Genomic DNA, 26,136 nt, shown 5'->3' with positions numbered 1-26,136 from the left:
AGTACATAGTGGGAAAGGGAAGGGAATGGAGTTTCAAAGTATGTATTGAGGCTATATTTTAAGACTAAGGAAAAGTTTCTACAGTTTGGTTTGGGGTTACATCTTGAGACTGGGAAGAAAGGAGGGGAAAAAAGTTTAAAAATGCGTTTTCAAGCTAGACTGCTCAGTTACACTCTCAGGTAGCCTCTGGCATGAGGAGGGGCTGGTGATCTGCCAATGAGCACAGTGGTATATGTAACTTACAGGCAGCTTATAGTCCAAGACCAACTGCAGAGCACTTCAATATTTTTAATATTGTTCCTTGCCAGGTTTCCTTTAAATGAATTTTTTAAAATACAAATATTCTTTTAAACTCAAGCAGAAATTCAGTTATGATTATTTTACCCATTTTTAAAAAATGGGTAGCAACATGATATTCTTCATCAGTTTGTTGACACTGGGATAGTGGCAAAGAGCGCAGGTGCTGGATGCAAACAGAATCTGGCTACAGATTTAAGGCTAGCCCATCACCCCGACACCTAGAATACAGAATAGTATTTTAAAAGTATTCTCAAAGAAAAATAAATCTAGAATTTTCTGTATCTATCTTATCATGACCCTCATTGTATAATTTCGAGTAATAACTCCCTGTGTGAGTTTGGGTCGGTCTGATATCTTGTAGGTCTTAAATTCTCCTCTATGAAGTGGAAATACTCACAAAGAGCTCCCAAATTGAGTAGAAAAATAGGTTTGTAGAGGGATAGAGGATTTTGCCAATAACTCTGAACAGTCTTGTAGAGCCTCCTTAAATGTAATTTATGAACAGAGTTCCAGCTTTCCAATGTGGAAATGAAGGCAAAGGAGTATATGGTTTGGAGCAGTACATCTGGATATGAGGGAGAGAGAGAAAAATCTAGGTACTGTTCCTTTACGGAGACTTTGGCTGTGTCCACACAGATAAAAGCAGTAAACGTTTCTCAGGTGTTGAGACTACATGTGCCAGTCAGAGTCCTAACATGCTGTGACCAACAGCCTCAAAACTATCCTGGTATGTTTGTTTGTTTTAAATTCTGTAAAAATACCAAAAATTCTCTTACCTATTTCCCAACAGGAAAGGAATGGGAATGATAACATTAAAATACTTCTCAAAGCAAGCCCCATTTCAGGCCTTACTTTTGAAGTAAAAAGTACACTTTGAAACAACAATGGATGAAATGGCAGCTTTGAGGCCTGCCATTTTCCCAAATGGACCACTGATTCCCTAGAAGTGGTTTACTCACCAGAGATGTACCTTAAGGTGAAGTACTGTCATAGTTACTTGATCTTATTTGGGGTACGAGATCAGACACATGGGCTAAAAAATTAAGTCACTGTTTCGTGTACCATAAAATTTCCATAAAATATATGTATATATTTTATACATATACACATATATATAAAGAAGCATACCTCTCTCTCCATACTAAAGGGAGCAAAGTAAAGTATGCATAAAACATCATGAGTGTGCCTAATCTTAATGCTACATAGGTTTGGGAAAAGAAACTAAGCCACCCAAATGTATGTGCCAACTTTGCCATATAGTTCACATCCCCAAAGTTAAGTGTTATTTTTAAAAGGAGTTTTTCACGTTTAAAATGTGCAAGCCTAGGTAGGATGTTAACACAAAGTCTTAAGGCGTATAATAATCACAAAAACATGTATGTTTTTGGATGAATTTTTTTACTTATTCATACGATCATAACAAATTTAGTAAGCATCTAGTCAAATTCAAAAATTTAGCCAATAAATCTTTCCATTCCATATGCAAGAATAAAATCAAATAACTTTTAGGCTATAAACAACATTAAAGTATTGATTTATTTTCCCCCAATAAATGTGAAAGGACAGGGATAATTAACTTGGTGCAGAAACTATGATTTTGGCATTTCTTAATATATAAAATTCATCCCATATTTTTACAGTAGTATGTACTTTAATAACATTATACATTTAAAATCTGGGTCAGTCATTCTTCATCTGTTTCATACGTTTCCGCCTGACAGCATTTGAGAATATGTGGAGACATGTCTGCTGCAACATCATTAAGCCAATCAGGACTCAGATTTTAAAGAAATAAGATGGCTAACACAGATGTAGGGAAACAGCTAAGTTAAGAAGAACTCATTTACAGTCTAAAAATTCAGCACTGAAAGACTCCTGTCTAGGAGTTAACATATTTTCATATAATTGGCATAAATTTGATCTAAGAAATAACCCTTGATCTAAATTGTTTGTTTTATATTTTAAATGATTTACCTACATGACTACACAAAAGCCATAAAAATTCCAGCAAGTTTTATAAATATGTTCTGATAGAGCTTTGGTTATAAAATATTGGAATTGATATGCTTCCTTAGCACTCAGTAAAATGGTACATTGAAGTTAAAATGCTCTCATTTTATCTCTGCTAACTGGACAATGGAAAGCAAAAAAAAGTAAAAATACAATGCACACACAATAATCCAACTATGTCCTTCTGTTCTTCAAGGGTTATAAAATAAACGTTCTTTACCAGTTAATCAGTTGATCTCTAGCAGTAATTTTCTTTGCCGTTGATCTACATCTGCAAATATGTTTTGCCAAAATCTTTTTAGACCCCTTTAAAACCACTTTAATACAAGGGCAAAAGGAAAAGTTCAAAAGAGGAACAGAATGAGGACCCTTTGGAACATACATCCAAGTTCTTTTGTAAAAGCAGAAAGAAAGTGAAGAATGAACATGCCCTTAGTGGTGATCCATTTTGAAGACTCTGATTTGCTCTTCTCGGATTTTGGAGGTATGCTCCTTGGGAATCCAGATAGGATGTCAAATGTGTGGTGGCTTGTGGTTATAATTCAATGAAATAAAATCACGAAGCAGAGAGGGCTGGGCCAGTTAAGTGAATGCCACCTCTCACAGCTCACATATACAAATATGAAGTTGCTGAAATCCTAGACAATTTTCTGCAAAGGGGCCAGGATGGGAATCCAAGCAAAAGCACTCCGCATCCTGCTGCCCCTCCAGGATTGAAGCACACCTCTCTCTTCGCTACCGTGTTACCTAAAACAAATCAAAATAAGGGAACATTCAACACTCCATATCCACCAAAATAACCATTCCTGCCCCCGACACCAATAAGGTCCTGACTGTGAATACTTCATCAGTTTGTACATTTACCTATAACCGACCTCACCAAATCAACTGTTCAAATTCTGCTTTGCAGCCTAAAAGCAAGAAATATAAAGAATACATGAACAAAGACTTCCATAAGAGGGTATTATGCAGTCTGGCTTTGTATTTGTGAGGTTATAAAAATCCCGTCTGATCAGGTACACTCATCACCCATCAATTCATGCATGCTGAGCATGCTTTGTTAATGGCACTAAAATTTTTTCAAATAAATGGTTGATTAAAATCAGTGCATGTCAAGATAAAAATGTTGCCTTTTTTATGTTATTTTTTATGCAGTTAACTTTCACTTTTGAAAATAGGTTATTTTATAAAACTGCTGTATTATCCATTAAAAAGGTAGTGGTTGTATTTTTCAGACATCCAGCCTCATTGCTTATGATCTAAGAAAATAGAACAGCAGTTTCTATAGTTGATTGGTCATGTAAGAAATTTTACTTGTTAGTCAATATACCAGCTCAGGTGGAAAAAAAAGCATAAGACTTTAACATGCCTACACCACAAAAATATTTTTTCAAAGCAAATTATTTGATAGTATAGTCACCATACCCGGGCTTTAGACCCAATCAGCTATGTATGCAAATGTCAGCCTTGCTATTAACTGACATATAGCCTTTATGTATTCAACAATATTACGCCCCTTTTGTTTGTGCTCGGTAACTACAGCAAACTAAACAAAAACCCTGCCCCCATGGAGCTTACCTTCTAGTGCAGGGGCTGGAAAACTCTTACTGGAAAGGACTCAATATGGTAAATATTTTCAGCTCTGCAGGCCATACAGTCACTATAGCAACTACTTAACCCTGCCTTTATTTCATTCACAAAAGTAGCCATAGAACAAAAGTAGCCATAGACAATAAATAAATGAATGGGCATTGCTTTGTTCCAGACTTTATGTATAGATGGTGAAATCTGAATTTCATATAATCTTCATGCGTTCTGAAATATTCTGTTTTTTATTTTTTCTAACTACTTAAAAATGTAAAACGCAGTCTTAGCTCATGGCCCATACAAAAGCAGGCCAAGGGCTGGATTTGGCCTGTAAGCCACAGTTTGCTGATCCCTATTCCAGAGGAAGAGGTTGGACAAACAGGTAAAATTAATAATATGGGCAATGGAGAAAAGTAAGGTAGTATAATAGAGGAAAGAAAGGCCGAGGCAGGGAGGGTAGAGGGCCGCTCTTCTATACAGGATGTCAAGGAAGGTTGAAGGAAGAGAGGAAGAGGTAAATGCAATGACTTTGGCCTTTTTCTGAGGTTCAAGAAAGAGATGAGGAATGCATGGCAAGACTGAACTGTCAACTTAAAGAGTTGTGACAAATAGAACAAAGATGTAAGAAAAAGAGGAATCAAGGACAATTCCAAGATCTTTGGCTTGAGCAACTGAATGATGGAGTTGGCCATGTTCTGTGATGGGGTAGATTGTCTCTCTTTGCCTTAGTTTCTTCATCTGCAAAATAGAGATAATAGTACCTGCTCCCGTCAGTTGTAGCAAAGAGTAAATAAAATATGTGACTTGAATGACACAGCCCAGTGGTTGACACATGGTTTGTACTCAGGGAATGGTGGCTATTGTGATGTCAGCTCTTTCTGGATCTATCAATCTACATCCAGGATGTAATTGTCAAAAGCATCTTCTTTGAGGCAACTTATTCCCCATGCCCAGCTCATTTTGGACAACTTCACTGAAGGTGGATGATAAAATGCTCTCAGACTTTTTTCCTTTAAAATTATTATTGTACTGATTACATGTGGAAGATTCATTGCTACTTCTGAATTTTGATGGATACAAGGCTACTAAGATGCCAATATTAGCTCTACTCCCATTCATCAGGGTACCCTGAGCATTTCAAGGCTGACTATAGAGATCAGGGAAGACGAGGGTAAAGGAGTCATCTGAGCTGGACATTAAAAGACAAGTGGAATTTTAGAAGGGGAAGGGGAAAAAGGAGGCAGCAATGGTATGGGGAAATACATGGCCTGTACAATGATTGGCAGTGAAGGCCCATTTAAGATGCTTATAATCTATATTTTGCATCAGTTTCCAATGGGGATCCATTGATGATCTCTCAACAGGGAGGGAACCTGGGCAGGGAGTTTACCTTTGATGCAGAGAAAGCGAGGTATAAGCCAATTAAAGGTGAGAACAGGTAGAGAGCTCAGTTAGACTAATGGTTCCCTCATACTGCCTGTTGATCACAATCACCCTAAGAACAACTTTTTTAAAAGCATGGTTTTCTAAGCCCTATCCCAGACTTACTATACCAGAATATCCTAGAGGTAGAGTTCAAAACTGTTTTTAACACGTTCCCATGATAGCATTAAATTATTATTATATTGACAATGACCCATGGTGATGGCCCAAGAGACAGACAAATTAGACAGCCATTTGAGGAAGATACTGAAGACAAAACTGTTGCTTCCATTCTGTAGAAATTTTCCAATATGAAATATTGGAAATATTTAGACAATAGAAACTTTGAAAAACAAAATGAAGTAAAAGAATCAAGTAGGAAGTTTGCAAAGAGCTACTGAAAAAAATATACTATTCTCTAAAGCAGCTTTTCAACCTTCATACTATTGACATTTGGGGTCAAATAATTGTTGTAGAGGCTGTCTGTGCTTTGTAGGATGTTTAGTAGCATCCCTGGCCTCTACCCACAAGATGCCAGTAGCATCCTCACAATGTGTAATGACCAGAAATATCCGAGACATTGCCAAATGTCTACTCGGGGGCAAAATTGCCTCTGGTTGAGAACTGCTACTCTAAACACATAGCTTTTAACCCTTAGTAGAGGATTCAAAAATAAGAACATTAAAAAGTCTAAAATGTCTCACGATTCAAAGTGATTTGCTTCTGCTCACAAACAAGATATGGCAAATGCTTGGCTTCGTTGCTAAGAAGATATCATACCCTTGTTAGAAGGCTTAAAATGGCAACCCCAGATAGTAAAAAACTCTTTAGCTCAGAGAATGCAGCAAAACCCAGATTTCAATTAAGAAAAAAAAAAATTAAGGCAGGTCCACAGAGAGAGTCATATTTTCCCAAAAGAAGCAGTAGCTGCATCCCCTCTAGAGACACTGAAAACTATGTCGGCAGAGTAAACTCAGTGCCAATATTTTATACCTGGAAAAGATGACTAGTTAGGGAATTATCCTCTCTCTTTTCATATATTCATCTAAAGCTATTAATATTCAAGTTAACTGCCAACTATTTTCATATTTGCATTTAAATGGAAAAAAAAATTCTGACATAGCTGGCTTACTGGAGACCATCTTACTTTAGCCTTTCTGTGTTTTGATGCTGCTGTGCATGAACTATTTAAAGAAAATGGAAAATATTTTGTTATATAGTTTAGTTAATACGTCCTCTAGGGAGACAATTGCTCTGCTTTTCTAGGACATCTGTCTTACCTGTGGTGTAAGGTCAGTAACAATTTTAAGAAAAAGATACTACTGGAAGCTAGTCACAGATCCACAAATGAATTTACTCTATGTGCATAAGATCCATAAAAGACATAAAATGTTTTATGCAGTTCAAGTAACACTGACTTGGATTAATAAAGGGAACAAAGTTTTATGACTTCAAGATTATTCTCGAGTGACATATCACTAAAAAAGCAGCCCAAGTATCATGATGGCTTGGGGAACTGTATTATCTTTCTACAACTTTTCAAAGTGCTAAATGAAATGTCACTACCATTGAGGATTTAGCTAGAGCAAACTTACATTCCCAGCACAGAGCCAAAATACCCCTAAAGGTTTGCTTCCTGCAAATGCCTTCTCTAACTACACATAAATAGAGAGCTGTTCTACCAAGAGAACTACAGTTGGCTTTTGCTCATGATCTTGTTTTATATTTATATATAAAAATCAATACAAATATAATCTTCCAAAATATTATTCCTTAGCCTACAAGAAATATGATGAAAGAAAATTTTTATCACTGATGGATGTAATACCCTAATTCATGGGTTACTCCAAGATTTTCACTTAGGAAGGAATTAGGAAAAAATAGCTGAAATGGACCAAGGGAAAGATAGGGAAATTATGTTAAGGCAGGGTTTGCTTAGCAAGCACGCTGGGTCTATATAGCATGGAAGTTTATTGGGAATGGCTTAGAATGATACGAGTGTTGACCTCCTTGCACCACCAATAAATGACTCCATGGACTTCTGCTGCTCTGGATATAAAAGCAGATATCAGGTCGTTATCCCAGTCATCTCAATATCACTAACAAGGATAAATTAGTTGACAATCGCAATTCATGTTGAAAATGGTCTGGTTTTACCTAGAGAATCAACTGACAACTATTCCATTGATAATATGGGGTATAATTTCAGCTAAAGTTCCCATTTAAAATGTATTGTAGAATCATATTTTCTACTATTTTGTTTTAGACTTAATATCTTTATATTTTAATATATTTTACAAAATCTTAATGTAAAAGTTCATGTTCACACTTAGAAGGAGAACGGCCTGTTTTTGACCTCCATGGCTGAAGGTGAATTACTAAACACTTAAGAGTTCTCAAAGTATTCATAAAGGGGATGACATAAGAAAGGCAAGAAGCCATTCACTGTATGTACTTCCTAAGGGATCAAAGCTCAATAGCAATGAGAACCAAAGAGTCACTCCATTCCAGTATGTCCAACTCTAATGATCTTAGAATGACCTTGGTCATGTCATTTTTCTTTCAAGAAATAGTTACCAAGGCATTCAGCTGGCTCTGGGACTAGCAGGGAAAGCAAAAACAAAGCCAGGGCCCAACATCAAAGCTCTCCCATCAGACAGAAAGCTCTAGGTATTAAGCAAAATATGGATAGCAATCTATGTAAAATGTAACCATAATAAATGCTCAGAGATACAGGGGGCATGAATTCAATCAGGAAAGAAGTCCCTGAAAAAATGATGATTAACCAGAAAAGAAAGGAGGGAAACATATTCTATGAAGAGGGAATAGCCCATGCAAAAGGACCAGGGTAAGAGGGACTGACAAAAGGCCAGGATGTTTAGAGCAGCAAGAAGGAAGCGGAGGTGGTTTGGCCATGTTACTCATTAAGGACCAGGCAGAGGCTAGTGGACCAATCACCAGAGGGTGCCAGTGGAATATTTTGAGGTGGACTAGCTTAGAGGATGTGCATTTTACAAAATTATTGTAGTCACTGTGTAGGGACCAGACTGGAAGGCAGCAATCTAGCGGTCTAGATGCATCTCCATATGAAGGAGTAAGCACAGTGTTGAAGAATCATGGAAAAGTTGGGTAGTAAAAATCCTAAGGACAATGTAAACCAACTGAACATAGGAAGAAGGTAGGTTTCTGGCTGGAGAACTGGGTAGACAATGGTGTTCTTCAGCAACAGTGAGAATTGAAAAGAGGACCATTTGGGGAGAAAAGTGTTGGCTTCTAAGTCTTGAATAACCATGAAATCTCCTTTAAAGCAATAGGTATTTCTACTTGAGTAAATCATCTGGATGTGGATTCTTGCCATGGTGTTTTGACACATTGGCCTGTCAACTCTGAAACTTTTACTTTAAATCGGGCTTGTGAAGAAGCTGAAATGAATTTAGTGGCCCTGCCTAAAATAATGAATTCTCCCACAAAATCACTGCCCTATAAAATCTGACACACATAATGATGCTGGTAAACGCGCTTTTCAAAAAGGCCAAAGCCCTAAGGTAGCACTGCCCAAGCAGGCTTATCAACACATAATAATGTGTTCTTGATGGCAGAATAAAATCAAGGGGAGAAAGCCCCATAGTTGACAACTTGTAAATTGTAGTTGCATTTTGTCTATACTTGCCTTCGTAGTTTTGACTTTATTGCCACTGCTACAGGACCAACCTGAGTAATCTGGCAGCACTTTACAGTCCTCTCCTTCCAAACACGGATTCATGTGACACCACCATTTCTGAATCACAATGGAAGCTGGAAAACAAAAGCCAAATAATATTTGTGACACTGTTTCTTCCTCCAAAGATGGACAAAATAAGACTCAATACAGAGTAGTACACTGAGTTCAAAGATTGCTATTAAATTTACTGTTAGTAAATTTAAGGAATCCAATCAGGCATATACTCTACAAAATATTTCATTTTTTATTAAAAATTTTAAAAGCAACAGATGTTGGTGACAACGCAGAGAAAAGGGAATGCTTATACACTGTTGGTGTGAAGGTAAATTAGTACAACCTCTATGGAAAACAGTATGGAGATTTCTCAAGGAACTAAAAATCAACCACTCAATCCAGCTATCCCACCCCTAGCTATCTACCCTAAGGAAAAGAGACAGTTATATCAAAAAGACACCTGCACTCATATGTTTATCGCAGCACTAGTAATAAATAGCAAAGTGAGGGAATCAACATGTGTCTATCAATGGAGGACTGGATAAAGAAAATGTGGTATAGATATGCTATCAAATACTACTGAGCCACAGAACAGCATGAAATCCTGTCTTTTACAGCAGCGTGGATGGAACTGGAGGTCATTATCTTAAGTGAAATAACCCAGAGACAAAGTCAAAAGTCAGTCATTTTCTCACTTATAAATGAGAGCTGAATAATGTGTACACAGAGACATAGAGTCATGGAACAACAGAAATTGGAGACTTGGAAGGGTGGGAAGGACGAGAAGTTACTTAAGGGGTACAAAGTACACTATTTGGGTGATGATGGCTACACTAAAAGCCCAGACTTCACCACTGTGTACCCTTAAATTTATACAAATATAAAACAGATCACTTTTGCAGTGGACTGCCCAGTTGTAAAATGTAGCTGGTGAGATCTCAGGCTTTGTGGTGGGCTTGCCTGGGTTTGAATCTGACTGTGCCATTGTCTAGATGAGACTAGTTCTCGGACTTCTCTTAGTGTCAGTTTCTTCATTTGAAAAGTAGATCCTCACCCCAGGATGTTAAGTGGATAAAGTTAATCCATGTGTGAAAGTCTTTGCTGACTTTGAGCCAGTCACAATAGTCTCAGAAGATGTCAGCTGTTAATATGGTCATCATCTTTGATTGCAGGTTACAATGGTATTGCAATTGGTTCTTAAGTTTGATGCTCTCTGTCAATAGCAAACACTAAAAGCACTAAAAATTTCCATCATACATGATATTCATCTCTCCATGCCATTCTAGTGAGTGGACAGCAGCCACTTAAAGTCAATTACAAGAAGCCACGGGACAGTGGGAGGGCCTGGCATTCCTTCACCTTTTCATATGCCTGTTAGTCATTTGTATGTCTTCCTTGGAAAAATATCAATTCCGCTCCTTTTCCTACTTTTTAATTAGAGTATTAATTTTTGGCAATTGAGCAGGTAGGTTTCTTTTATATTTTGGATCTTAACTCCTTATCAGATATATGGCTTGCAAATATTTTCTACCATTCTCTAGGCTGCTTTTTCATTTGATGTAGTCCCAATTGTTTATTTTTGCTTTTGTTGCCTGTACTTTTGGTGTCATAACTAAAATATCTAAGATCAATATCAAGGACCTTTTTCCCTATGTTTTCTTCTAGGAGTTTCATAGTTTCATTTCACAGATTACATTTACAACCTTTTCAAGTTAACTTTTCCATATGGTTTAAGTCACAGGTATAACTTCATTCTTTTGCATGGGAATATCTAATTTTCCCAGCACCCTTTATTGAGGAGTCTATCCTTTCCCCATTGGGTAGTCTTGTCACCCTGTCAAAGACTTGTCAACTATAAATGCATGGATTTATTTCTCAGTTGTCTATTCTGTTCCATGGGTCTACATGTCTATTTTTATGCCAGTGCCATAGTTTTGATAACTATAGCTTTGTAATGTAATTTGAATCGGGCTGTGTGCCTCCAACTCTGTTCTTCTTTTTCAAAATTGCTTTAGCTATTTGGGGTCTTTTGTGGTTCTCTATTAATTTTAGGACTGTTTGTCTATCTTTGTGGAAAATGCCATTGGAATTTTGTTAGGGATTGTATCTGTAGATTGCTTTGGAGAGTATGGACATTTTAACAATATTTTTCCAATCCATGAATACAGGATATTTTTCTGTTTCTTTCATTAATGTCTTACAGTTTTTAGTGTACAGATTTACCTCCTTGGTTAAATTGATTCTTAAGTATTTTATTCTTTTTGATGCTATTATAAAAATAGGATTGTTTCCTTAATTTCTTGGATTGTTCATTGTTAGCGAAATGCAACTGAGTTTTGGATGTAGATTTTGTATTCTGCAGCTTTACTGAATTTATTAGTACCTGGTATTTAAAGAAGAACTAGGCTGGGCACAGTGACTCATGCCTGGAGGCCCAGGCAGGCAGATCATGAGGTCAGGAGATGGAGACCATCCTGGATAACAAGGTGAAACCCCATCTCTACTAAAAAAAAGCCAGGCGTGGTGGCGGGCGCCTGTAGTCCCAAGCTACTTAGGAGGCTGAGGCAGGAGAATGGTGTGAACCCAGGAGATGGAGCTTGCAGTGAGCCGAGATCACACCAGTGCATTCCAGCCTGGGCAACAGAGCAAGACTCCGTCTCAAAAAAAAAAAAAAAAAAAGAAATAACTCTCCACTTTCTCTTCCAAAGAATCGAAGAAGAGAGAACACTTCCAAACTCATTTAACAATGCCAGCATTACCTTCATGCCAAAACCAGATTAGGACACTACAAAAAAGAAAATTATAGGCCAATATCCTTGATAAACATAGATCAAAAATCCTCAACAAAACACTAGCAAACTGAATTGAACGGCACATTAAGAGGATCCTCCACTATGATTAAATGGGATTTATCCTTGGGCTGCAAGAATGCTTAATCAATAAATGTGATACACCACATTAACAGAATGAAGGATAAAAATCATATGGTCATCTCCTGCAGAAAAATCATTTGACAAAATTCAACATCCCTTTATGATAAAAACTCTCAACAAAGATAATTTTATGCAGAAGGAATGTACTTCAACATAATAAAGGTCATATACGACAAGACATGGATATCTATGCTCACCATTTCTATTCAATAGAGTACCAAAAGTCTTAGTCAGAGCAAGCAGGCAAGAAAAAAATATAAAAGGTACTTAAATTAGAAAGGAAGAAGTTAAATTTTCTCTGCAGACAACATGGTCTTATATATAGGAAGCCCTGAAGACTTTCCTGATAGGTTTGACTCAAACTATGCTGCCTGTGAAGTCAGAAACTCTAGTTCAAACAAAGCTTTACAAATCCTAACAGCTACTTTTTATTGAGGGCCAGGCACCCTGCTAATTTCCTTCCTGCATTTTCTAATTTAAACCTCACTACAAACCTGAGGTTAAAAATTATTTTTCAGGGCAGGGAGGTGAGGGATAAAAGACTACACATGAGGTACAGTGTATACTGCTCAGGTGAGGGGTGCACCAATATCTCAAATTACCACTCAAGAACTTACCCATGTAATAGAAAACCACTTGTTCCCCAAAAACTTTTGAAATAAAAAATATGTTTAAAAACATTATCGTGTACTTCATCAAAATGAAAAAACCGAGGTCCAGGGGCCTTAAGTGACTAGGGCAAGGTCACAGAGTCTGAAAACAGTCAAACAAGCTCTTGAAGAGAGGCAGTCTAATGCTAGAGCCCAAGTGCTAATGCATCTACTAGAAACAAATCCTTGTATGGAAGGAGGCAGCCAGGGCATTCAAACTGTTCCCCAGACAAACACTATGTGGCATGATGAGAGCGCAGGACAATTTCATTATTCACTGAAGGGGCCAGACATTGTAGAATCTTCTCCACAAGTGGCCACATTGTCCCTGATTCTGGCCGAATATACTGAGCTACTATCTAGTGATATCCATCAAAACAAATAGTACCTAAGTCAGGTGGATTTGTGATCTAGGGTATCCACTTGTTATTTAAATCAGGCATTGCCAACACCAAGAAAGGAATCTAGCCAAATTGGTTATTTATTGTGCCAGAGACTGCCACTAAACTGGGATGGATGTACATAGCAGGTAAAGCCTAATAAAGTTATATTCTTGGCCAGGCGTGGTGCCTCACACCTGTAATCCCAGGACTTTGGAAGGCCTAGGCGGGCAGATCACTTGAGGTCAAGAGTTTGAGACCAGCCTGGCCAACGTGATGAAACCCCGCCTCTACTAAAAATGCAAAAATTCACCGGGCATGGTGGTGTGCACCTGTAGTTCCAGCTACTCAGGAGGCTGAGGCAGAAGAATCACTTGAGCCTGGGAGGAAGAGGTTGCAGTGAGCCGAGATCGCACCACTGCACTCCAGCCTGGGTGACAGGGCAAGACTCTGTCGTCTCAAAAAAAAAAAAAAAAAAAAGATATATTCTTTGCAGCCTCAAATATCATAACAATTTCCCCTTGCAACTTCATAGAGCTGTGTCACTTTCAAAGCACTTCTACTTACTGTTCCTCTTTTGATTGTCCCAACAACCTTCAGAAGCCAGAAAGGGGAGCCAAATGGTACCACAAATAAAAACCAGAGCTTCCCTCAGAGTTAGTAAAGGGGTGGAGGGTGGTACTAGAATCTAGAATTTCTTCTTCTCTCTCCAGTAGTCTTTCTACTGTATCACAATTTACAATAATATTTTAGATTAGGAAGTACTACATAGAGTTTTACTGTACTCATAGTGTTGACCATTCATTCTTGTCTGAATACCATGGATTGGTTCCAAGTGGATATAAAAATAAGAGATGGTCCCCAGACCTCAATTTAAAATACCATCTGCAGGACTAGAAAAGTTACATGAATGTTGACAGAGCTTAGTTGTATTTACATAGAATTAGAGCTGAATTTAAAATACTTTGTCTTCAAAACTCTTCCTTAGACTAACTTTCTTCCACCCAGGAGTGAGAACCCATGTACTTTGGAAAGGTATCAGAGCTTCATGAAAGATTCAAAAGCAGTCTTGACAGGTGGCCAGAGGTCCACAACTGAAGACAGGAGCGACCGTGACGGTTCCACCCGGAAGCCAGCAGACGCATGTGGCTGAAGTGAGAGATGGTCAGGGAAGACCTGGACACCCAGATTAGGAGGGTGTCTGGGAAGGAACCATTAGGGGCTCTCGAGGAAAAATCAAGATTAGACTTGGGTCTCTCAGCAGCAGACAGCCGGGGAAGGAGTCTGAGCCAAGTAGTGCAAAAAGGTAGAGAAAACTGGGTGCCAGAAGTTTGAGAAGAAAGAACTCTAAAACAGAAGAGCAACCGAGGTGGGAGTGAAGTGAGAAATTGCGGAATAAATTCCCTGCAGACAAAAAGAATGAATCAGATGATCTCAACCTTTCAGCAGATAAATGCCAGCCAGCACTTACTTACTGAACCCATGGGGACACAAGGTACTTCTCATGCCAAAACCTAGAAAAGGAGCTGGAGGGGGAAATAAAAATGACAGATCCGGATATATATCAAAGAACACTATGCCACTTCTTAACTACAGAAAAAAAATCAACATTTACCTAGTGTTTAGGGATTTAAATACAAAAAATTAAAAAGGAAGCCTGAAAGACCAAGACAAAACTCGTATGAGATTATCTACCAGGTTTTTCGTTTAATTGGAAAATATGGAGTGATGCTTTCTTCTAAAAACAGATTTGCTTCAGATTCCTTAAAATAGCAAGCTGCCCTGAAATGTAAAGGAGTCCTATTTGCACATATATATTTTCCTATCTCACAGAAGAACACATTGTGAGGTGCCCCTATTCGTCAATATGTTACCCATGATGGAGTTTCTTTGTGAAAGGCTTTATGGCAAGTGCTCTCTCAGAAATGACAGAAGTAGAAGGAAACACCACAATAATCAAAAGACACATTGCAAATTCCATTATGAGTTAAGGATTGACTAAGAAACTGACAGCAAAGGTAAGAACCCACTGAGGGCTCGACCTGACAGAGAATAAGGTGATTAAACAGCCAGGAAATCTAAGCTTCGAGTACACCTTCAGCCTCACTAGCAAGGACAAAGGACTCAGAAGTAGGATTTTATTAAAGTTACTGGTGAGAACATCTGCCCACTTTACTGAGCCTTGTCTCCACAGGAAAATAAGTTTGTAGGAGGCATAGATATTTTTTTCCTGTAACAAAATATCATAATACACTTTAAATGAGAAAGTGTCTTGTCACTTCTATTTTTAAAATAAAATTCGTTTAAAAGCCCCATGCTTCCTGACTTATGAAAACACATAATACCCCTATCTTCAAGCTGCCAACCTGTAATGAATTTCCAGTTTTATGCAGAAAGAAAGAAAAAAATAAAAAGACAGTGAAGCCCTCCCTGGTTTTGTGGTAGCAACTGATATAGTCTATAATGCTGTTGTCAAGGTGAAAATTTCATGTGATAATTAGCTGTTTTGCTTCTGGTACATTTTCCTTACTCTCTATTGTATAAAATGAGTTTTATTTTGTAAACATCACTCGGTTAAACAGAACACAATTATGTATTCATACAGTTACTTAGATAAGCCAGACTTCAAATTATAATAACCAAGAACATGCTCACTTTTCTTGAGTTGGACTCTTACTTGTTGATTTAGTTTAGCTGTATTTACATGGTGTGATGGTTAATATTAAGTGTCAACTTGATTTGATTAAAGGATGCAAAGTATTGTTCCTGGGTATGCCTGTGAGGGTGTTGTCAAAGGAGATTAACATTTGAGTTAGTAGACAAGGAAAGGCAGACCCACCCTTAATCTGGGTGCGCACTATCTAATCAGCTGCTAGCGCAGCTAGGATAAAAGCAGACGGAGGAACGGGATCTTTCTCCCGTGCTGGATGCTTCCTGCCCTCAAACATTAGGCTCCAAGTTCTTCAGCTTTTCGACTCTTGGAGTTACACCCGTGGTTTCCCAGGGGCTCTGGGCTCTCAGGTCTTCAGCCATGGGCTGAAGGCTGCACTGCTGGCTTCCCTACTTTTGAAGTTTTGGGTCTAGGACTGGCTTCCCGGCTCCTCAGCTTGCAGACAGCCAACTGTGGGAATTCACCTTGTTACTGTGTGAGTTAATACTCCTCATAAACTCTCCTTCATATATACATCTATCCTATTAGTCCTGTCCCTCTAGAGAACCCTAATACACGTGGTGAAAGATATTCTAAAGAAAAATGTATGTTTCTACTGCAACTATGAACAGAAAAACTAAGTAAACATCTTCCTATAATATATGCTTTATAGAATATGCTCCAAGATTTTAACACTTTGTGTCTTCAGTTATTTCAATCCATATTATTATTTCAAGACTCTGTGTTTTTTAAAAATTAAGCCATTAACTTTTATATTTCTTGTTAAGAAAAGAAGCCATACCAACTTGACCCAGCTAACAGGCATAAGAGCAGTAGTTAGAGCACTAACCATTTTTTTCAAGGAATCTTACTTATTCACACATTGTGCAAATAACACAATATTGTTAGTTCCACAAAGTACACAGAGTACTGAGTCAGTGCATGAGTACACATACATTGATCTTTTAGAATCTACATTTGTCCTCTCTACTAAATGCAGACCCACACAAGCATATCCACATACATTGGGAACCTCTAAGTCAGGGTTTCTCAACCTCAATGTCATTGACATTTGGACCTGGTTAATTCTTTATCGTGGCGGTCAATCCTGTGCATTGTAAGATGTAAGGCAGCACTTCCGGCCTCTACATGCTAGACACCAGTAGCACCCTCTCCCAGCTGTCTTGAGACAATGTCAAATATCCCCAAAGGGGCAAAATCGCCCCTGGTTGAGAAACTGATCTACAGTTTGAAGGCATACTAACTCAAAATGAGAGGTTGTGCTAGCTCATCAGACCTGCTCAAAGCTCTTACTTATGAAAATAATTCTAATCCATGATAAACACCATGCCACCTCTATTTTATGTCTTCCTTCTTGCCCCTACCATGGGCAATTCCATTAATTTAAAGTTTTTGCACACCCACTTGTGAGTTTTCTCTCTCTCTCAAACACACACACACTGATATGGTTTGGCTGTACCCCCACCCAAATCTCATCTTGAATTGTAGCTCATACAAGCCCCATGTTTCATGGGAGGACACGGTGCAAGGTATTTGAATCATGGGGGTGGGTTTTTTTTTTTCCCCATGCTGTTCTTCTGATAGTGAGTAAATCTCAGAAGATCTGATGGCTTTATAAAGGGTGGTTCCCCTGCACACACTCTCCTGCCTGCTGCCATTTAAGACAAGCCTTTGTTCCTCCTTCACCTTACACCATGATTGTGAGGCCTCCCCAGCCACATGGAATTGTGAGTCCATTAAATCTCTTTTGCTTTATAAATTACCCATTCTTGGGTGTGTCTTTATTAGCAGCGTGAGACTAATACACACACATGCATGCTCACACACACAAATCCTGACTGTGAGCTCACCATGAAACCTATGCTGACGAGGTGACCTGTCAAATTTAGGCATCACATTTTTCCTTCTCAGGAATCTTACAGTGCTTTATATAAATTTTGTTCATAATACTTCACACTCTTTCTTATTGGCACACTCTCTTAAAATGCAAATTCCCAGAAGGCAGGAATTAAATCCTAAAATTTGACTTATTCTAAGGCCTCTCACATCAAGGGTTCTGTTTACCTTTCCAGTTTTGTTTTCTACTGTTTCTAAGCCAGACCAAGCTACTTATAGTTTCCGAGTTAGCCCCACTCACTCTCATATGCTTTGTGCTGCCTTGTTCCCTAACTCCCTCCACCATCTTATCCTTCTACCTACTAAATTTAGACCCATTGCTTCTCAAGGGGCAGCACCCCTCGACCACCTCTCTGTTCTCTCTTTGAGTCCTTCATTAATAAAAGTTTGTTTCTCTGAACTAGTAAACTCTGAGTTCCTTGAAACCAGGACCTGAGTGTCCTTATCATGCTTCCATCTGGCATCTAGGGCAGGTCAGGCACAAAGGTGCCAAATTAAAATGATGAATGAACCAACATATACAATATACATATCCTCCCAACTCCCAAAGTGTTTTGGCAAAATCCTCTCTGTTATTCATGTGTCTGCACTGAGAAAAATACGTTTTAAGTGGAAGGAGAACATGCCCAATGAAAACACATTGTGAAGACAGACCCTATGTCTCATCACACAGCCCGTAAAGCCATGAAAGTTGGCTGCAGTCCACACGGTAACTCTCCTTCTTAACTACATGAATTAACATCTTGAAAAAGTGGGCCGGGTGCAGTGGCTCACACCTGTAATCCCAGCACTTTGGGAGGCCAAGGCGGGCGGATCACCAAGTCAGGAGATCGAGACCATTCTGGCTAAACCCCGTCTCTACTAAAAATACAAAAAAATTGGCCAGACATGGTGGCACGCACCTGTAGTCCCAGCTACTCAGGAGACTGAGACAGGAGAATCGGTTGAACCCGGGAGGCAGAGGTTGCCTTTAGCAGAGATCACGCCACTGCACTCCAGCCTGGGTGAAACAGCGAGACTCCGTCTCAAAAAAAAAAAAAAAAAAAAAAAAAAAAAGTGATAGAAATTGGGGCATCAAAAAATTTTTAAAATAGCTTTGAAAAGTAACTACTTTCCATTTCTGAGCTTTTGTTTTATTAATCTTTTAAACCCAATATTTAGAAACCATTTTGACAAAATAAACTTCCTTGTACTATACATTTGTCTCATTTTATCATAAAACCATTCAGCATTATCTCTAAGAGCAGTATTTTGATAAATGTGTAAAATATAGTTTCCACCATAAAACAGACCTGTATAAGCCAGCTGAAGATTCAAAAAGAAGAATGCTTACCAGCTGAATAGCTGTCTGTTTTAGGACCCAAGTAACCACACTCTCACAATCAAATAATTCCCTGTCCCGTCTCCCAAATCCCCAATGTATATTAAAGACCCACTTCAATAACTCAGGGGAGGTTTCATAAGTTAATTATAACAAAAAAGTTTGGTAGAAGGGGAACAGCTAATTATTTTCCCTGTTTATATAATATAATCTATGGTTTTACAGAAAAGCAATGAAAACACTAGATAAGTATCTGTGGTGTGGATTAACAGAAATGCAAAAGGATATTCCAGTTTCTATATCAGCATTAATTAGTGCCCCATGCCAACATCTTCTTGCCTTTGTTTTAATTTAAATGTAAATTCAGTTAAATTTTATATTTTAGATCCTTTCTATTCTTATTGACAAATAAGATAAGAGGAACATATCAGCAGAGAATAGGTCTTCGCACATTCCAATTAGTGCATGATACTGCATAATTATTATGGGATAAAGATTAAGCAGGTAAAGCTAAAAAGCCCTAATGGAAACATATCCAGATAAGGAAGAGATCAAAGAGAGATGAAATCAGACATACATCCCAACCAAAGCTTAAACTTCCTACACTTCTCAGTGACTTTGATCCAATAAACATTTATTGAACACCGACTGTTTGCCAGACAATGTTAGGTATAGGAGACACAAGTTGAAAGACATGATCTCACCTTTCAGGGTATTGGCACTCTCTGACCACAAATGTTACACTCAAGTTACACGTTTACATCAAGCATAACCTGCACTGTCCAATGTGAAGCTTTAAGCCACAAGTCCCTATTAAATCTAAATTTACACTAGCCACATTGCAAATGCTCCATAGCCATGGGTGGCTAATGGCTACTAGCCACACTGCACATATATATCATCACATATAGATATAGATATCTATCTACACAGGTTATCTCCATAAATATATATAGAGGGAACATGTGCATCACCACAGAACATTCTAGTAGACAGCACTGCATAGACTCTGCTCAGACGCTCCATGACTGGTCTGTATCACTGATCCTGTGACACTAGGGAAACCATTTAGTTAACCTGAGAGTCTGTTTGTTTTGCCATAAACACAACCAAAATGTCCATCAATAAAGGAATGGTGGCCAGGTGTAATGGCTCACACCTGTAATCCCAACACTTTGGGAGGCAGAGGTAAGAGGATTGCTTGAGCCCAGGAGTTCAAGGCAGCAGTGAGTTATGATCATGCAACTGCACTCCAACCTAGATGACACAGCAAGACCCTATCATTATTTTTTAAAAAGGAAGACGAATGGCTAAATAATTATGGCCTTTCCATACATGGAATGCTATGGAGCAATTGAAAACACCCAGTTAGATTAATATGTACCAGCACACAAAGATTTCTGCAACCTAATACTGACAGAAATAAAGCAGGATGAGTGAAATATCCAATGTGATAGCATTTGTGTAAAACACACACTCATATTGAAATCTACCACTGTTGGGGAGAAGCCAAGATGGCCAAATAGGAACAGCTCCGGTCCATAGCTCCCAGCGTGAGCGACGCAGAAGATGAGTGATTTCTGCATTTCCATCTGAGGTACCGTGTTCATCTCACTAGGGAGTGCCAGACAGTGGGCGCAGGTCAGTGGGTGAGCGCACCGTGCGCCAGCGGAAGCAGGGGAAAGGCATTGCCTCACTCGGGAAGCGCAAGGGGTCAGGGAGTTCCCTTTCCAGGGGTGACAGACGGCACCTGGAAAATGGGGCCGCTCCCACCCGAATACTGTGCTTTTCCGACAGGCTTAGGAAACAGTGCACCAGGAGATTATAGCCCGCACCTGGCTCAGAGGGTCCTATGCCCACGGAGTCTCGCTGATTGGTAGCACAGCAGTCTGAGATCAAACAGCAAGGCAGCAGCGAGGCTGGGGGAGGGGCGCCCGCCATTGCCCAGGCTCGCTTAGGTAAACAAAGCAGCTGGGAAGCTTGAACTGGGTGGAGCCCACCACAGCTCAAGGAGGCCTGCCTGCCTCTGTAGGCTCCACCTCTGGGGGCAGGGCACAGACAAACAAAAAGACAGCAGTAACCTCTGCAGATTTAAATGTCCCTGTCTGACAGCTTTGAGGAGAGCAGTGGTTCTCCCAGCACGCAGCTGGAGATCTGAGAACGGGCAGACTGCCTCCTCAAGTGGGTCCCTGACCCCTGACCCCCCAAGCAGCCTAACTGGGAGGCACCCCCCAGCAGGGGCAGACTGACACCTCACACGGCCAGCCTGGTACTCCAACAGACCTGCAGCTGAGGGTCCTGTCTGTTAGAAGAAAAACTAACAAACAGAAAGGACATCCACACCAAAAACCCATCTGTACATCACCATCATCAAAGACCAAAAGTAGATAAAACCACAAAGATGGGGAAAAAACAGAGCAGAAAAACTGGAAACTCTAAAAAGCAGAGTGCCTCTCCTCCTCCAAAGGAACGCAGTTCCTCACCAGCAACAGAACAAAGCTGGACGGAGAATGAGCTGAGAGAAGAAGGCTTCAGATGATCAAATTACTCCGAGCTACGGGAGGATATTCAAACCAAAGGCAAAGAAGCTGAAAACTTTGAAAAAAATTTAGAAGAATGTATAACTAGAATAACCAATACAGAGAAGTGCTTAAAGGAGCTGATGGAGCTGAAAACCAGGGCTCGAGAACTACATGAAGAATGCAGAAGCCTCAGGAGCCGATGCGATCAAATGGAAGAAAGGGTATCAGCCATGGAAGATGAAATGAATGAAATGAAGCGAGAAGGGAAGTTTAGAGAAAAAAGAATAAAAAGAAACGAGCAAAGCTTCCAAGAAATATGGGACTATGTGAAAAGACCAAATCTACATCTGACTGGTGTACCTGAAAGTGACGGGGAGAATGGAACCAAGTTGGAAAACAATCTGCAGGATATTATCCAGGAGAACTTCCCCAATCTAGCAAGGCAGGCCAACATTCAGATTCAGGAAATACAGAGAATACCACAAAGATACTCCTCGAGAAGAGCAACTCCAAGACACACAATTGTCAGATTCACCAAAGTTGAAATGAAGGAAAAAATGTTAAGGGCAGCCAGAGAGAAAGGTCGGGTTACCATCAAAGGGAAGCCCATCAGACTAACAGCAGATCTCTCGGCAGAAACCCTACAAGCCAGAAGAGAGTGGGGGCCAATATTCAACATTCTTAAAGAAAAGAATTTTCAACCCAGAATTTCATATCCAGCCAAACTAAGCTTCATAAGTGAAGGAGAAATAAAATCCTTTACAGACAAGCAAATGCTGAGAGATTTTGTCACCACCAGGCCTCCCCTAAAAGAGCTCCTGAAGGAAGCGCTAAACATGGAAAGGAAAAACCAGTACCAGCCACTGCAAAATCATGCCAAAATGTAAAGACCATCGAGACTAGGAGGAGACTGCATCAACTAACGAGCAAAATAACCAGCTGACATCATAATGACAGGATCAAATTCACACATAACAATATTAACTTTAAATGTAAATGGACTAAATGCTCCAATTAAAAGACACAGACTGGCAAATTGGATAAAGAGTCAAGACCCATCAGTGTGCTGTATTCAGGAAACCCATCTCACATACAGAGACACACATAGGCTCAAAATAAAAGGATGGAGGAAGATCTACCAAGCAAATGGGAAACAAAAAAAGGCAGGGGTTGCAATCCTAGTCTCTGACAAAACAGACTTTAAACCAACAAAGATCAAAAGAGACAAAGAAGGCCATTACATAATGGTAAAGGGATTAATTCAACAAGAAGAGCTAACTATCCTAAATATATATGCACCCAATACAGGAGCACCCAGATTCATAAAGCAAGTCCTGAGTGACCTACAAAGAGACTTAGACTCCCACACATTAATAATGGGAGACTTTAACACCCCACTGTCAACATTAGACAGATCAACGAGACAGAAAGTCAACAAGGATACCCAGGAATTGAACTCAGCTCTGCACCAAGCAGACCTAATAGACATCTACAGAACTCTCCACCCCAAATCAACAGAATATACATTTTTCTCAACACCACACCACACCTATTCCAAAATTGACCACATAGTTGGAAGTAAAGCTCTCCTCAGTAAATGTAAAAGAACAGAAATTATAACAAACTATCTCTCAGATCACAGTGCAATCAAGCTAGAACTCAGGATTAAGAATCTCCCTCAAAACCGCTCAACTACATGGAAACTGAACAACCTGCTCCTGAATGACTACTGGGTACATAACGAAATGAAGGCAGAAATAAAGATGTTCTTTGAAACCAACGAGAACCAAGACACAACATACCAGAATCTCTGGGATGCATTCAAAGCAGTGTGTAGAGGGAAATTTATAGCACTAAATGCCCATAAGAGAAAGCAGGAAAGATCCAAAATTGACACCCTAACATCATAATTAAAAGAACTAGAAAAGCAAGAGCAAACACATTCAAAAGCTAGCAGAAGGCAAGAAATAACTAAAATCAGAGCAGAACTGAAGGAAATAGAGACACAAAAAACCCTTCAAAAAATTAATGAATCCAGGAGCTGGTTTTTTGAAAGGATCAGCAAAATTGATAGACTGCTAGCAAGATTAATAAAGAAAAAAAGAGAGAAGAATCAAATAGATGCAATAAAAAATGATAAAGGGGATATCACCACCAATCCCACAGAAATACAAACTACCATCAGAGAATACTACCAACACCTCTATGCAAATAAACTAGAAAATCTAGAAGAAATGGATAAATTCCTCAACACATACACCCTCCCAAGACTAAACCAGGAAGAAGTTGAATCTCTGAATAGACCAATAACCGGAGCTGAAATTGTGGCAATAATCAACAGCTTACCAACCAAAAAAAGTCCAGGACCAGATGGGTTCACAGGCTAATTCTACCAGAGGTACAAGGAGGAGCTGGTACCATTCCTTCTGAAACTATTCCAATCAATAGAAAAAGAGGGAATCCTCCCTAACTCATTTTATGAGGCCAGCATCATCCTGATACCAAAGCCGGGCAGAGACACAACCAAAAAAGAGAATTTTAGACCAATATCCTTGATGAACATTGATGCAAAAATCCTCAATAAAATACTGGCAAACAGAATCCAGCAGCACATCAAAAAGCTTATCCACCATGATCAAGTGGGCTTCATCCCTGGGATGCAAGGCTGGTTCAATATACGCAAATCAATAAATGTAATCCAGCATATAAACAGAACCAAAGACAAAAACCACATGATTATGTCAATAGATGCAGAAAAGGCCTTTGACAAAATTCAACAACCCTTCATGCTAAAAACTCTCAATAAATTAGGTATTGATGGGATGTATCTCAAAATAATAAGAGCTATCTATGACAAACCCACAGCCAATATCATACTGAATGGGCAAAACCTGGAAGCATTCCCTTTGAAAACTGGCACAAGACAGGGATGCCCTCTCTCACCACTTCTATTCAACATAGTGTTGGAAGTTCTGGCCAGGGCAATTAGGCAGGAGAAGGAAATAAAGGGTATTCAGTTAGGAAAAGAGGAAGTCAAATTGTCCCTGTTTGCAGACGACATGATTGTATATCTAGAAAACCCCATTGTCTCAGCCCAAAATCTCCTTAAGCTGATAAGCAACTTCAGCAAAGTCTCAGGATATAAAATCAATGTACAAAAATCACAAGCATTCTTATACACCAAACAGACAGCCAAATCATGAGTGAACTCCCATTCACAATTGCTTCAAAGAGAATAAAATACCTAGGAATCCAACTTACAAGGGATGTGAAGGACCTCTTCAAGGAGAACTACAAACCACTGCTCAAGGAAATAAAAGAGGATACAAACAAATGGAAGAACATTCCATGCTCATGGGTAGGAAGAATCAATATCATGAAAATGGCCATCCTTCCCAAGGTAATTTACAGATTCAATGCCATCCCCATCAAGCTACCAATGACTTTCTTCACAGAATTGGAAAAAACTACTTTAAAGTTCATATGGAACCAAAAAAGAGCCTGCATTGCCAAGTCAATCCTAAGCCAAAAGAACAAAGCTGGAGGCATCACACTACCTGACTTCAAACTATACTACAAGACTACAGTAACCAAAACAGCATGGTACTGGTACCAAAAAAGAGATATAGATCAATGGAACAGAACAGAGCCCTCAGAAATAACGCCACATATCTACAACTATCTGATCTTTGACAAAACTGAGAAAAACAAGAAATGGGGAAAGGATTCACTATTTAATAAATGGTGCTGGGAAAACTGGCTAGCCATATGTAGAAAGCTGAAACTGGATCCCTTCCTTACACCTTATACAAAAATCAATTCAAGATGGATTAAAGACTTAAATGTTAGACCTAAAACCATAAAAACCCTAGAAGAAAACCTAGGCATTACCATTCAGGACATAGGCATGGGCAAGGACTTCATGTCTAAAATACCAAAAGCAATGGCAACAAAAGCCAAAATTGACAAATGGGATCTAATTAAACTAAAGAGCTTCTGCACAGCAAAAGAAACTACCATCAGAGTGAACAGGCAACCTACAAAATGGGAGAAAATTTTTGCAACCTACTCATCTGACAAAGGGCTAATATCCAGAATCTACAATGAACTCCAACAAATTTACAAGAAAAAAACAAACAACCCCATCAAAAAGTGGGCGAAGGACATGAACAGACACTTCTCAAAAGAAGACATTTATGCAGCCAAAAAATACATGAAAAAATGCTCACCATCACTGGCCATCAGAGAAATGCAAATCAAAACTACAATGAGATACCATCTCACACCAGTTAGAATGGCAATCATTAAAAAGTCAGGAAACAACAGGTGCTGGAGAGGATGTGGAGAAATAGGAACACTTTTACACTGTTGGTGGGACTGTAAACTAGTTTAACCCTTGTGGAAGTCAGTGTGGTGATTCCTCAGGGATCTAGAACTAGAAATTCCATTTGACCCAGCCATCCCATTACTGGGTATATACCCAAAGGATTATAAATCATGCTGCTATAAAGACACATGCACACGTATGTTTATTGCGGCATTATTCACAATAGCAAAGACTTGGAACCGACCCAAATGTCCAACAATGATAGACTGGATTAAGAAAATGTGGCACATATACATGGAATACTATGCAGCCATAAAAAATGATGAGTTCATGTCCTTCGTAGGGACATGGATGAAATTGGAAATCCAGAAATTGGAAATCATCATTCTCAGTAAACTATCG

General features: G+C 39.1%; 1 protein-coding gene across 7 annotated transcripts in view; it reads right to left on the bottom strand.

Annotated features, from left to right (window-relative positions):
• Window positions 1-1,686: 1,686 nt before the first annotated feature.
• Window positions 1,687-26,136, bottom strand: part of TAFA4 (TAFA chemokine like family member 4) — a 236,839-nt gene continuing 212,389 nt past the window's right edge. For 4 of the 7 annotated variants that reach the window (XM_054481588.2, XM_063661404.1, XM_063661406.1 and 1 more), the window contains exons 5-6: window positions 9,031-9,114; window positions 1,740-3,057 (exon numbers count right to left, since the gene is read on the bottom strand). In XM_054481588.2, the coding sequence (XP_054337563.1) occupies window positions 2,918-3,057; window positions 9,031-9,114 (224 nt within the window). In that variant the 3' untranslated portion in view covers window positions 1,740-2,917. Of the gene's footprint in view, window positions 3,058-8,989; window positions 9,115-26,136 lie in introns of all 7 variants that reach the window. The other 3 variants (XM_063661409.1, XM_063661407.1, XM_063661408.1) reach the window with 1 other exon arrangement.

This window comes from Pongo pygmaeus, chromosome 2, assembly GCF_028885625.2.
Source record: "Pongo pygmaeus isolate AG05252 chromosome 2, NHGRI_mPonPyg2-v2.0_pri, whole genome shotgun sequence".
Taxonomy (NCBI): Eukaryota; Metazoa; Chordata; class Mammalia; order Primates; family Hominidae; genus Pongo; species Pongo pygmaeus.
This window is presented reverse-complemented; position numbering and strand designations above follow the sequence as displayed.